This window comes from Ovis canadensis, chromosome 2, assembly GCF_042477335.2.
Source record: "Ovis canadensis isolate MfBH-ARS-UI-01 breed Bighorn chromosome 2, ARS-UI_OviCan_v2, whole genome shotgun sequence".
Taxonomy (NCBI): domain Eukaryota; kingdom Metazoa; phylum Chordata; class Mammalia; order Artiodactyla; family Bovidae; genus Ovis; species Ovis canadensis.
Genome location: NC_091246.1, coordinates 43,825,275 through 43,839,563, shown reverse-complemented (window position 1 = coordinate 43,839,563; position 14,289 = coordinate 43,825,275). Strand labels below are relative to the sequence as shown.

At 46.2% G+C, this 14,289-nt stretch overlaps 1 protein-coding gene across 4 annotated transcripts; it reads left to right on the top strand.

The window, feature by feature from the left end:
* The first annotated feature begins 7,111 nt into the window (after positions 1–7,111).
* POLR3D (RNA polymerase III subunit D) lies at positions 7,112–13,536 on the top strand. Of its 4 annotated transcripts, none has more exons than XM_069574017.1 (9): positions 7,112–7,304; positions 7,493–7,662; positions 8,634–8,677; positions 9,921–10,072; positions 10,238–10,362; positions 10,770–10,938; positions 11,492–11,757; positions 12,471–12,623; positions 12,782–13,536. In XM_069574017.1, exons 2-9 carry the CDS (start codon positions 7,498–7,500, stop codon positions 12,902–12,904), a joined length of 1,197 nt encoding a protein of 398 aa, XP_069430118.1. In that variant the 5' UTR covers positions 7,112–7,304; positions 7,493–7,497; the 3' UTR covers positions 12,905–13,536. The 4 variants fall into 4 exon arrangements, with proteins under 4 accessions (XP_069430118.1, XP_069430117.1, XP_069430115.1 ...); XM_069574016.1 differs by having other exon boundaries at positions 7,115–7,252; XM_069574014.1 differs by having other exon boundaries at positions 7,118–7,252; positions 11,492–11,769.
* Positions 13,537–14,289: the final 753 nt, after the last annotated feature.

The following is a 14,289-nucleotide window of genomic DNA, read 5'->3' as shown; positions in this document are numbered from 1 at the left end:
CTTTCTCTGTCTGACTTTCTTCACTTTAGCATAAAGCCCTCCAAGTCTCTCCATGTTGCTACAAATGGCAAAAATTCACTTTTTTTCATTCTTATTTATGGTTGAGCAGTATTCCATTCAATATGCTACTGGAGATCAGTGGAGAAATAACTCCAGAAACAATGAAGAGATGGAGCCAAAGCAAAAACAACACCCAGTTGTGGATGTGGCTGGTGATAGAAGTAAAGTCCAATGCTGTAAAGAGCAATATTGCATAGGAATCTGGAATGTTAGGTCCATGAATCTTAAGGCAAATTGGAAGTGATCAAACAGGAGATGGCAAGAGTGAACGTCATCAACGTTTTAGGAATCAGCTAACTAAAATGGACTGGAATGGGTGAATTTAATTCAGATAACAATTATATCTACTACTGTGGGCAAGAATCCCTTAGAAGAAATGGAGTAGCCATTATAGTCAGTACTTCGATGCAATCTCAAAAACAATAGAATGATCTCTGTTTGTTTCCAAGGCAAACCATTCAATATCACAGTAAACCAAGTCTATGCCCCGACCAGTAATGCTGAAGAAGCTGAAGTTGAACGGTTCTATGAAGACCTACAAGACCTTTTAGAACTAACACCCAAAAAAGATGTCCTTTTCATTAATAGGGAACTGGAATGCAAAAGTAGGAAATAAAGAAACACCTGGAGTACAGAATGAAGCATGGCAAAGGCTAATAGAGTTTTGCCAACAGAACACACTGGTCATAGCAAACACCCTCTTCCAACAACATAAGAGAAGACTCTACACATGGGCAAGACCAGATGGTCAACTTTGAAATCAGATTAATTATATTCTTTGCAGCCAAAGATGGAGAAGCTCTATACATTCAGCAAAAACATGACCAGGGGCTGACTGTGGCTCAGATAAGGAACCCCTTATTGCCAAATTCAGACTTAAATTGAAGAAAGTAGGGAAAACCACTAGACCATTCAGGTATGACCTAAATCAAATCCCTTACAATTATACAGTAGAAGTGAGAAATAGATTTAAGGGACTAGATCTTATAGACAGAGTGCCTGATGAACTACAGACTGAGGTTCATGACAGTGTACTGGAGACAGGGATCAAGACCATCCCCAAGAAAAAGAAATGAAAAAAAGCAAAATGGCTGTCTGAGGAGGCCTTACAAATAGCTGTGAAAAGAAGAGAAGCCAAAAGCAAAGGAGAAAAGGAAAGATATACCCATATGAATGCAGAATTCCAAAGAATAGCGAGGAGAGATAAGAAAGCCTTCCTCAGCAATCAGTGCAAAGAAATAGAGGAAAACAAGAGAATGGCAAAGACTAGAGGTCTCCAAGAAAATTAGAGATACCAAGGGAACATTTCATGAAAAGATGGGCTCAATAAAGTACAGAAATGCTATGGACCTAACAGAAGCAGATCATTAAGAAGAGGTGGCAAGAATACACAGAAGAACTTATACAAAAAAGATCTTCACGACCCAGAAAATCACGATGGTGTGATCACTCACCTAGAGGCAGACATCCTGGAATGTGAAGTCAAGTGGGCCTTTCGAAGCATCACTACAAACATAGTTAGTGGAGGTGATGGTATTCCAGTTGAGCTATTTCAAACCCTAAAAGATGATGCTGTGAAAGTGTTGCCCTCAATATGCCAGCAAATTTAGAAAACGCAGCAGTGGCCACAGGACTGGAAAAGGTCAGTTTTCATTCCAACCCCTAAGAAAGGCAATGCCAAAGAATGCTCAAACTACTGCACAATTGCACTCATCTCACATGCTAGTAAAGTAATGCTCAAAATTCTCCAACCCAGGCTTCAACAATATGTGAACCGTGAACCTCCAGATGTTCAAGCTGGTTTTTGTTTTTTTTTTCCAAGCTGGTTTTAGAAAAGGCAGAGGAACCAGAGATCAAATTGCCAACGTTCACTGGATCATGAAAAAAGCAAGAGAATTCCAGAAAAACATCTATTTCTGCATTATTGACTATGCCAAAGCCTTTGACTATGTGGATCACAACAAACTGTGGAAAATTCTGAAAGAGATGGGAATACTAGACCACCTCACCTGCCTCTTGAGAAATCTGTATGCAGGTTAGGAAGAAACAGTTAGAGCTGGACATGGAATAGCAGACTGGTTCCAAATAGGAAAAGGAGTACTTCAAGGCTGTATATTGTCACCCTGCTTATTTAACTTATATGCAGAGTACATCATGAGAAACGCTGGGCTGGATGGAGCACAAGCTAGAATCAAGATTGCCGGGAGAAATATCAATAACCTCAGATATGCAGATGACACCACCCTTATGACAGAAAGTGAAGAACTAAAGAGCCTCTTGATGAGGGTGAAGGAAGAGAGTGAAAAAGTTGGCTTAAAGCTCAACATTCGGAAAACAAAGATCATGGCATTCGGTCCCCTCATTTCATGGCCAATAGATGGAGAAACAGTAGAAACAGTACAGACTTTATTCTGGGGGGCTCCAAAATCACTGCAGATGGTGACTGCAGCCATGAAAGAAAAAGACGCTTACTCCTTGGAAGAAAAGTTATGACCAACCTAGAAAACATATTAAAAAGCAGAGAGATTACTTTGCCAACAAAGGTCCATCTAGTCAAGGCTATGGTTTTTCCAGTGGTCATGTATGGATGTGAGAGTTGGACTATAAAGAAAGCTGAGTGCCAAAGAATTGATGCTTTTGAACTGTGGTGTTGGAGAAGACTCTTGAGAGTCCCTTGGACTGCAAGGAGATCCAACCAGTCCATCCTAAAGGAAATCAGTCCTGAATATTCACTGGAAAGACTGATGCTAAAGTTGAAACTCCAGTACTTTGGGCACCTCATGTAAACAGCTGACTCATTTGAAAAGACCCTGAAAGATTGAAGGCAAGAGGAGAAGGGGATGACAGAGGATGAGATGGTTGGATGGCATCACCAACTTGATGGACATGAGTTTGAGTAAACTCCGGGAGTTGGTGATGGACAGGGAAGCCTGGCGTGCTGCAGTCCATGGGGTCACAAAGAGGCTGACACGACTGAGTGACTGAACTGAACTGAACTGAACTGAACTGAGTATTCCACTGCATATGTATGTATGTATGTATATACCACATCTTCTTTATCCATTCATCTTAGGTTGTTTCTTACAACACTTAGGTTCTATATCTTGGCATATATAAATAATGGTGCTGTGAACATTGGGGTGCATGCATCTTTTCAAATCAGTGTTTTTGTTCTCTTCAGACATCTGCTTAGGAGTGGAATTGCTGGGTCATATGGTAGTTAGCATATTCAAAAGCAGAGATATTACTTTGCCGACTAATGTTCGTTTAGTCAAGGCTATGGTTTTTCCAGTAGTCATGTATGGATGTGAGAGTTGGACTGTGAAGAAGGCTGAGTGCCGAAGAATTGATGCTTTTGACCTGTGGTGTTGGAGAAGTCCCTTGGACTGCAAGGAGATCCAACCAGTCCATTCTGAAGGAGATCAACCCTGGGATATCTTTGGAAGGAATGATGCTAAAGCTGAAGCTCCAGTACTTTGGCCACCTCATGCGAAGAGTTGACTCATTGGAAAAGACTCTGATTCTGGGAGGGACTGGGGGCAGGAGGAGAAGGGGACTACAGAGGATGAGATGGCTGGATGGCATCCCTGACTCGATGGACATGAGTCTGAGTGAACTCTGGGAGTTGGTGATGGACAGGGAGGCCTGGCATGCTGTGATTCATGGGATTGCAAGGAGTGACTGAACTGAACTGAACTGATGGTAGTTCTATTTTTAGTTTTTTTAGAAACCTTCATACTATTTTCCACAGTGGCTGCACCAATTCTCATTCCCACCAACAGCGTACAAGGATTCCCTTTCCTCCACATCCTCACCAACATTTGTTATTTATAGACTTTTTGATATCAGCCTTTCTGACAGGTGTGAGGTGATATCTCATTGTGGTTTTGATTTGTATTTCTTTCATAAATTAGTAGTATTGAGCATCTTTTCATGCTCAACATGTGCATTTCTTCTTTTGAAAAATGTTCAGTTCTGCCCATTTTTAATCAAGTTGTTTTTCTGATATAGAGTTGTTATTAGACTCCATCTGCATTTATAAAATATTGGCTATATTCTCCAATTTGTATAATATATCCTTGTAGCTCATTTTATACATTTATACCTAATGGTTTGTACCTCTTAATCCCCTCCTCCTATACTGCCCCTTCTCACTTCTCTCTTTCCACTGGTAACCACTAGTTTGTTCTCAATATCTGTGAGTCTGCTTTTTTGTTACATTCACTAGTGTTTTGTATTGTTTAGATTACATATACTAGTGATACCATACAGTATCTTTCTCTGTCTTACTTATTTCACTTAGCATAATGCCTTCTAAATCCATCCAAGTAAATGGTAGGCAAATGGCAAGCTTTCGTTCTTTTTCATGGCTGAGTAGTACTCCATCGTGTGTGTCTTTCTGTGTGTATATATACATATACGCCCATGTGCTGTGCTCAGTCACTTCAGTGGTGTCTGACTCTTTACAATCCCATGGACTGTAGCCCGCCAGGCTCCTCTGACCATGGGATCTTCCAGGCAAGAGTAATGGAGTGGGTTGCCATGCCCTCCTCCAGGGGATCTTCTGAACCCACGGGTTGAACCTGAGTCTCCTGCCTCTCCTCCATTGTGGGCGGATTCTTTATCACTGAGCCATAAGGGAAGCCCATACACTTATATCCATATCTATATATATTTGGATGCTTCTTAAAATTTTCCAAACTTTCTATAGTGAATATGTATCTCTGTAAAAAACCAAAACAAAACAAAAAACAGAACAAAACAAAAACCTAGGAGCTGCAAGAAAGCTGGTGGACCTCAAAGCCCAGAGAATGAAATCAAAGCAGCTCTAGCGCCTCAGTGGGAAGCTAAGAGCTATTGTGTGTAGCTCTGTAGGGGACAGGAAGTGTTTTCCTTTGGTTAGGTTTAGTTATCATAAAACCAATATGGAGAAAAGTTGAAAAAAGTCTGGTTTAGAAACCAACACAACAAGATTTTACTAGAATATTAATATATTATTAAATTGACAGAAAGGTTAAATTTTTGAAAGCCAACACTCAAAACAATGTGGTAAAATGTTATGCATATTCTCATATATGATATGTATTCACGTATACATTTTTATTGGTGATGCATATCGGCACAATCCTTTTTGAAAGTAATTCAGCAATATGTACAAAAAACCATAAAACGTGCATGTTCAAAAGGGAATAGCCACTATGGAAACAGTTTGGCAGTTCAATAAAATGAAGCATACAACTATCATTCAACCCAACAATTGCACTCGTGGGCATTTATCCCAGAGAAAGAAAAACATACAAAAACCTGTACATGTATGCTCATAGCAGCTTTATTCATGATGGCCCTTAACTGAAAACAACCCAGATGTTCTTCAAAGGATGAATAGATAGACAAAGCATGGGAATTCAGCAATACAAAGGAATGAACTAGTTATACTTGCATGATACATGCAACAGCTTGGATTATCTCCAGGGAATTATGCTGAGTGAACAAAGAAATCCCAAGAAGTCACACACTGTTTTCCATCTTCGAATGATTTCCACTCTGGAAAAAACAAAAGTATAAAGATAGAGAACAGATTAGTAACTACCAGGGAGGGGTGAGAAGGAGGTAAGGGCGGCTGTAAAAGGGCACTTGAGGGATCCTTGTGGTGAAGGACTATCTTGTATGCGATATTTTGGTTGTGATACTATACTAGTTTACAGTATGGTACCATTAGGGAAAGTAAGTAAAGCATACTTGGTATCTCCACAAGCTTTTTTTAACCTTTTTATTTATTTGGCTGTGCCAAGTGTTAGTTGCCACTCTTGGAATCTTCCATCTTTGTCGAGGCATGTGAAACACAGTTGCCTGACCAGGGTTCAAACCCAGACCTCCTGTCTTGGGAGCCCCAAGGCTTAGCTACTGAGTCACCAGGGTAGTCCCTCTGCACTATTGCATACAACTACTCATGTATCTACTATTACTTCAGAGCAAAACAAACAAAAAATTAAAGTACATCTTTTGACCACTTATCGCCAAGTCTGGAAATTTGTCCTAGGAATAGAACCCAAAAGACTAAAGTACTTTAAAGGCACCAGATGTTCAAAACAGCGGTATTTACAACAGGAAAAAAGAACCATTTTGTGTCCAAACAGCGACACAGGCAAATCATGACACAGCCACCCAAGAATTATGCAGTTGTTTGATACAGCCACAAAGAAATGTTATTTGAAAAGGGAGGATTCAAAACTGTGGTACAATATGAAATCTCTGTGATGGGGCTGGAATATATTGCAAAAGTTTTAATAGTTACTCTGTGTGAAATTCTAACTAATGTTTCCCTTCCCTCAAGCTATCTCTAAAGTTACATGGTTTGGGAGCGGAGGGAACGACAGTAAAGGACATTTTTTATGTTTAATTACAAACGTCAGAGTCACGATGAAAGTTCTTTAAATCTATCCCTCCCAGTAGAACGAACTTCGTTTTTCAGGTTCCAGGATTGGAACAAGCGTGTATACAAGGACCCAGAGTCATGAGCCTAGGGCAGGTGCGATTGAGGCACCCCCCTCAACCGCTGCAGCTGCTCCAGCACTGTGCTCACGGCCCCATGTCCACAGCCCCACCCCAGGACCCCACCAAGAGTCCGACGAGGAGATCCCCCGAAAGAGAATGAGGACGCAGCCCGGAGGTGCCGTGACCACTCCAAGGTCATCATCAAGCCGGCAATCGAGGCTCGGCCGGGCGCAGCCTAGAGCTCCAGGACTCTGAGTCGGGGTCTCGCAATCTGCCTCGCATCCCCACCCCATCCCGAGTCTCGACCCGGAGGCTCCCCAGCGACGAACTCCCACGTTGCGTCCAGATTGCCTCTCGGCCCCCAGATCTGAGCTGTGCGCCCCCACCTTATGCCCGGGGCCAAGACCTCGCGAACGTACCCTTCCCCTAGACCCTTCCCCTCTTCCTTTTTCGCCCTCTCAACCCAGCTTTTCCCGACTCCGGGAAGAACCGGGAAGAGAAGGCGGAGGCGAGCGAGACGCCGCGGGATAAATACTGTGGCCCGGCCCCGCCCACCGACATCACTTCCGCCCCGCGACAAGATGGCGGCGCCCCGGCCCTGCCACGCAGACTTCCGCCTGGCGCCGAGACTGGGAACCCGCTGCGCGTCGCGTCGGAGGTGAAATCGGGACACGCGTGGTGTGGAACTACATCCTAGGTGCGGAGGGGTGCGTCTTTGCCTCGTGCCTGGCCGGGGGCCTGGAGAGAAGGCGAGCCAAGGGCCCTAGCCGGGGTGTTCGGGGGAGTCCCGCCACGTGGGAGGGGGAGGAGCTGAGTCTCTGCCGGAGGGACGCGCCGACTCGGGGTGCGGGAGGCCACGTGGGTGGGGTTCCGCTCAGGGTCCGCGAGTCCTTCTCCCTCAAGTGACTTCGTTACCCCTTTTCGCCTTCTTTCTCAGGCATCATGTCGGAAGGAAACGCCGCGGGCGAGCCCAGCGCTCCGGGAGGGCCCCGACCCCTCCTTTCTGGGGCGCGGGGGCTTATTGGGCGAAGGCCGGCACCTCCCCTCACCCCGGGCCGCCTTCCCTCCATCCGCTCCAGGGACCTTACCCTCGGGGGAGTCAAGAAGGTACCCGACGGCACCTTTCTAAAGAAATCCAGCTACGCTGAATTCCAGGCACTTGGGGGTTTGACTGTAGGGCCTACTGTGTGCCAGGCGTGGTGCTGGGCCTTGCGAATCTTGTCTTCAGACTTCCGCCTGCAATTTTGGGGGAGCCTGCCCTACCTTCAAGTCAAGATGCTGGGTCCAAGATGTTGACATGGCTCTCAGAGATGGCTGAAGAGCAGAGAATCCTAATTAGCTCAGAAGCAACTTGAGCAGGGTTTATTTCCTTTTGGTGTGTCTTGGATACCTTTCAGAAACCCATGAAAGCCAAGCAGACATAAAGTTTGCCTGCAATTTAAGAGAGTTCTGAATTTGCCCTGGATCCCAGTGTGCAGACTTCTGGTCCAAAGTATTGAGTCTTAGGTGTGATAGTAGAGCCTCTGTGTCTTATATTATGTTTGTGACTGTAGATGTGACGGGTAGACTGTAAAGAGAATGGGGAGGATGACAGAGCATAAAGCAGCCAGTTTTTGAAGGCCTCAGTTTCCCTTTGTAAATTCTGGTGGCAGTCTAACCCAATCATCAGTTTGTGAGTGCTGGCAGAACTGTCTTTCCCATTTGAACCTTGCTGGTAGAGCTCATCCTCTATAATACTGTCTGGTCTTCTTAGCAATTTGAAGATGAAGTGTGAGAGTAGGTAAATTCCTCTGCTGTTAGAGTCCTGAGGGTTGTCCTTTCAGGAGGCAGAAACTGAGGCTGCCATTTAAATGTTTTTTGATGCCCCCTTCTATATATAGCTTCACCGTTGCCTTGGCATGACATTCCTCCTTTTCAAGCACCTGTCCATTTCAGTAAATCTTTGACAACAGTATGGAATGTGCCGAAGAGAGCCATATTGGTCTTCATCCATGGAAGATGCCCTTTGGAAGTTTTTCCTTTCCTCTACTTTGGGACCAGAATTTACCAAATCAGTGACTCCTGTATTTTACTTTCAGAAAACCTTCACCCCAAATATCATCAGTCGGAAGATCAAGGAAGAGTAAGTAGCTAGGCCTCCTGAATCCTCGCGCCTTGTTTGTGCGTCTGTGCTCAGTCAGTTGCTTGAGTCTGACTCTTTGCCACCCCAGGGACTGTAGCCCGCCAGGCTTCTCTGTCCGTGGGATTCTCCAGGCAAGAATACTGGAGTGGGTTGCCATGCCCTTCTCCAGGGGATCTTCCCAACCCAGGGATGGAACCTGTATCTCTTGTGTCTCCTGCATTCTTTACCACTAGTGCCACCTGGGAAGCCTTGCCCCTTTGTTTACTTGCTCTGAATTTGGACTTTGGGGAAATAACTAAGTAGGTGGCTCAGAAGTTTAAATTTGTAGATTTAGTTCTTTGCAGTAGTGATTAGCGACCCTGGCTCCCAGGTGATTCTAATGTGCAAGCTTTAAAAAAAGTACTGATGCCTGGGAATCCATCCTTAAAATTGTTTTAACTTTTTTGCAGTGAAACAGTGATTATCTTTTTTATTTAACTTTTAATTTTTTATTGGGGTGTAGCCATTTAACAGTGTTGGGATAGTTTTAGATTAACAGTGAAGGGACTCTGCCATATATATACATGTATCCATTCTCCCCCAAACTCCCCTCCCATCCAGGCCTCCACATAACGTTGAGCAGAGTTCTATGTGCTATACAGCAGATCCTTGTTGGTTATACATTTTATTTATTTATTTTTTTGGTTATACATTTTAAATACAACAGTGTGTACAAGCAGCCACAAGTTCAATTTCTAAGTCTGTAAGTCTTTTTCTGTTTTGAAGTAAATTCATATGTATAATTTCTTTTTAGATTCCACATATAAAGGATGTCATACAATTCTCCTTCTCTGCCTGACTTACTTCAGAGAGAGATTATGTTTTATAGCCAGAGTTGAGAGCCAATAGTTTGGTCAGGTTTTCCTTTTCGTTCTTTTGCATTGCAACTTTCCCACTTTCAGTCAATACCCCAAAAAAAAAAAAAAATCCACATTTGGGGGCAATCTCTATAATTCACCTTTTGTGGTATAGTTCTAGTATACACTCTTCGAAAAGGTAAAGTACAGTAAACTGAAGGACTCTGCCTCATCAAGGAAGTGAAAAAGGTGCTAGACCACCCACACAGGTGGGTGTTGTGCTTCTCATGATATAGTTGTTGGCTCATAAACTCCCCTCCGGTGGAGCAGAGTGGTGTGGGAGAGTAAGACCAGTTCTCGGACGCAGGTGACGTCAGTAGTTTCCCTTGACCCTTTCACTTTTCCAGGCCCAAGGAAGAAGTAACCATCAAGAAAGAGAAGCGTGAAAGGGACAGAGATCGACAGCGAGAGGGCCATGGACGGGGCCGGGGGCGCCCAGAAGTGATCCAGTCCCACTCCATCTTCGAGCAGGGCCCCGCCGAAATGATGAAGAAAAAGGGTACAAAGCTGCCGGGGCTCTGGGAGGAAGGAATCAATGGATTTCAGTGCAGACTGCCCAAGAGAAGGACCAGGATGGTGGTATTCCCCCACTTGTTCCCAGTTTAGCCTCCCTTGCTGTTGGCTCCTCCCTGACTCCTGGTGAACTATGGGTGGTTTTCCACAGGGAACTGGGATAAGACCGTGGATATGTCAGACGTGGGGCCCTCTCACATCATCAACATCAAAAAGGAGAAGAGGGAGACAGATGAAGAAACAAAACAGATCCTGCGCATGCTGGAGAAGGATGATGTAGGTACCAGTGGACTAGGGGAAGGGGCTGCTTTTGTGATGAAAAGCACTTCCAGGGAACCAGGATGGGAGAAGCTCTCTAATGTCCTGAAAGTCTAGTGAGCGGCAGGAATCTTTGATTAGAAAAGAGCTAAGATGGACTGTGGGCTTCCCAGGTGGCTCAGTGGTGTAAATCCACCTGCAGTGCAGAAGATGCAAGAGACACAGGTTCGATCCCTGGGTCATGAAGATCCCCTGGAGAAGGAAACGGCAACCCACTCCAGTATTGTTGCCTGGAAAATTCCATGGACAGAAGACTCTGGAGGGCTACAGTCAGACACGACCAAGTGGCTGGGCAAGGTGGACTGCCCTCCAGGTAGGTGTGTATGCTGGCCCTGCTGTGTGACCCCCCGACTTTTCTTTGGCAGTTCATCGATGACCCTGGGCTTAGGAATGATATTCGAAATATGCCTGTGCAACTGCCGCTGGCTCACTCGGGCTGGCTTTTTAAGGAAGAGGATGAGGAAGCAGATGTGAAAGCACGGCTGGCTGGCCCCGAGGAAGAGGATGTAGAGGTGGACATGCCTGCTGTGAAAGGTGCTCTGTCAGTTAAGGTCTCGTCTCCTTTTCTCCAGCTGTTTCCGCAGGAGTGAGCCTGCCTGACTGTTTTAAGATTTGTTTATTTATTTTTTGGCTGTGCTGGGTGTTCATTGCTCCACACCAGCTTTCTCTAGTTGCAGCAAGTGGGGGCTACTCTTTGTTGTGGTGTGTGGGCTTCTCATTGCAGTGACTTTTTATTGCCAAGCACAGGCTGTAGGGCGTGCGGGCTTCAGCAGTTGCGGCTCCTGGGCTCTAGAGCACAGGCTCAGTAGTTGTGGCACGTGGGCTTAGTTGCTCTGCAGCATGTGGGATCTTCCCCAGACCAAGGTTCAAACCTGTGTCTCCTGCCATTGGCAGGAGGATTCTTAATCACTGGACTGCCCTTTCTTAAATAAGTCACACAACTTTTGGATCCCTCTTTCTAAGCACAAAGTTTCCGTCCAGCTTCTTGGCTGAGTGACAGTGGAGCAGATCAGGTGGAAGGGGTGGGTGCAGTGAGATGGCCTAGAGGTGGCCTCTCATAGCCTTCCCTTTCTGTTATTTCGGGCAGTAAAAGAGGAGCCCCGAGATGAGGATGAGGAGACCAAGATGAAGGCTCCTCTCAGTGCAGCCAGGAGGATCCCGGGCCTCCCGAAGGATGTGTCTGTGGCGGAGCTGCTCAGGGAGCTGAGCCTCACGCAGGAGGAAGAGCTGCTGTTCCTGCAGCTGCCAGACTCACTCCCCGGCCAGCCACCCACTCAGGACATCAAGCCTGTCAAGACGGAGGTGCAGAGCGAGGATGGGCAGATGGTGGTTATAAAGCAAGAGAAAGACCGGGTATGCTCATCAGTGAGTGCTGTGAAGATGCGCAGGACCTGGAGGGGAAATAGCTACCTGGAGGGGGAAGCAGAGTGGTGTCGCCCATAGTGAAATTCGAGAATAATACGTGTTTGTTCTTTCTGCCTGTAAGGGGCTTGGGGCTCTCTGTGCTTCAGCCCAGATTGTGTGTGTGTTTGTTTTTCACGGTGAACTATTTTGAACATATACAAATGAGAGAATATAAGTTCTCACGTACCATCACCTAGCTTCAGCAGTTACTGATATTTTGTTCATTTATCTGTGGTTTGGGTTTTTTTGTTTTGTTTATTGACCAGTGGCAGGCATTCCCAGGAAAAGGCCCTCTCTGGGAAGCTCATTCTTTTTTTTTTTTTTTTAAATATTGTTCTTCTTTTTTTAAAGGGCTTTCTTGGTGACTCAGATGGTAAAGCATCTATCTGCAATGCAGGAGACCCGGGTTTGATCCCTGGGTTGGGGTGTTAGTAGCAGCATGCTAACTCTTGACTGTGGCATGTGGGGTCTAGTTCCCTGACCAGGAATCGAACCCAGGTTCCCTGCATTGGGAGTTCAATTCTTAGCCACTGGACCACCAGGGAAGTCTGGGGAGCTCATTCTAACCTTTGCTGCTGATGCCTCCTTTGGGAAAGGGTTTGTTCTTGAAGGAGGGAGGAGATAGTTCCTCAGCCAGTTTCCGTCCCCGATCGTCTTCACAGGAAGCCAGGCTGGCAGAGAACACTTGTACCCTGGCTGACCTGACGGAGGGACAGGTCGGCAAGCTGCTCATCCGCAAGTCGGGGAAGGTGCAGCTCCTCCTCGGCAAGGTGACTCTGGACGTGACGATGGGGACCACTTGCTCTTTCCTGCAGGTGAGAGTGAGCCTGGTCGGGGTGGAGGCTGTTCAGGATGTTGACAGCTTGGTGTTAAGTACGGGGGAAGAGCTCTTGGGATCATCGCATGAAAGTCAGAGGACTGAGCAGTGGGCTGTGTGGTCTTGCCTTTCATCTCCGTCTCCGTTGATTGGCAGGAGCTGGTTTCTGTGGGCCTTGGAGACAGCAGGACAGGCGACATGACAGTCCTGGGACACATAAAGCACAAACTCGTCTGTTCTCCCAACTTCGAATCCCTGCTGGATCACAAACACCGGTAAAGCGAGCAGATGGAGGACGGTGGTGACTGTGCCCACGACTGCTGCCTGCTCCAGACGTTTTGTTCTCAAATCTGTTCGACCCAGAAGGGGCCTGTTTAGCCCACCCACTCCAGCCATTGTCCCAGTTTTCCCCACAGGGCCCACACGTGGCTCCCTTCCACGGCGGCTGTGAACAGCACGATGACCTTCCCACAGTGAGGAAACCGCACACCCTCACTGCTAGGGGGTTGGTCCCTGCTATTTATTTTTATATTTATGTCTTGGCTGTTCAGTGGACTGCACCCTCCCCAGGCGGAGAAGGATTGGTCTGGGCAAGGACAGGCTCCTTCTTTGGGGATGTCTTGGTTCTCAGGGCAGGAGACACTATTGTTCCCTCCTTCCTCCCATGAGGCAGCGCGTGAGAGAGAACAGAGATGTCTGGAGTCTGAGATTCAACCTCAGTTCTATCCATTACTAATTGTGTGACTGAACAAACTACCTAACCTTTCTGAGCCTGAGTCCTCATCTGACAAATCGAGGACGATACCTACCTCACAGGGTTGGCGTGAGGATGCTGTGGAATACTGTCGAAATGTCCTTGCACAAGGCTGGACACACACTGTAGGAGCTCAATAAATGTTAGTTTAGTTTTCCTTCGCCTGAGTGTTTTCAAACAATACAGAGATTCCAAGGATCTCTCAGAAAAGGTGAATGGAACTGCTTCTCCCCACTTTCTTACTCCATGTCCCATCCCTCTGGACTGATGCTCTGAAGGTTTGGGTTTGGGCCTCTCTGTGCCCTTTTTTCTCCTAAGCGTCTTAGGCAAGCACTTCCTGTTCATTGCTGTGAGCCCCTAGCCATAGGTACCATCAGAAGAGAGGAAAGCAAAGACTTGACTCCTCCCAGCCCTACATGTGCCTTTGGGTGTCACAGTGGTCCCAGGACTTATTCCTCCCACCCTCACCTCTTCCAGCTCCACTTAAATTATTTCTCAGAAGAAACCTGTGACTGCTCGTAGATAATTATCACTCCACCAACTCAAATACTGCTGAAAAACAACCCTGGGTGAAAAAGAAAGTAGAAATGATTGAATAATGACCTCATCAACACTGGACAGATGATTTCTCACTTCAAAAGTGTTAAGTTTGAGAAGCCTGCGTCTGTCTCCTGTCCTGGCATTGGCTTGGATCCTGCTCTCCCTGGCTGCACGGGCCTTGTAGTTCATTGTGTCGTCTTGTTCGTTTCAGCAGCTCAGTACTCTCTTGACCCATTCAGTGTGTGGTCCCTGAGGAGCAGCGTCTCTTTCCTTATTCCTTGTCTGCAGAGCAGGGTCATGGAGACACCTTGGAGGTTAGCGAAAGCCACCTGCTGCAGTGTCTGTGGTCATTAGACAGCATTGCAGCTCC

Excerpts from the sequence above, each read along its gene's own strand:
- POLR3D (XM_069574014.1), top strand. The coding sequence starts at position 7,498 with ATGTCGGAAGGAAACGCCGCGGGCGAGCCCAGCGCTCCGGGAGGGCCC. Across the intron at positions 7,663-8,633 it reads CCCTCGGGGGAGTCAAGAAG|AAAACCTTCACCCCAAATAT; the intron begins GTACCCGACGGC and ends TTTTACTTTCAG. Across the intron at positions 10,939-11,491 it reads GGACATGCCTGCTGTGAAAG|TAAAAGAGGAGCCCCGAGAT; the intron begins GTGCTCTGTCAG and ends TATTTCGGGCAG.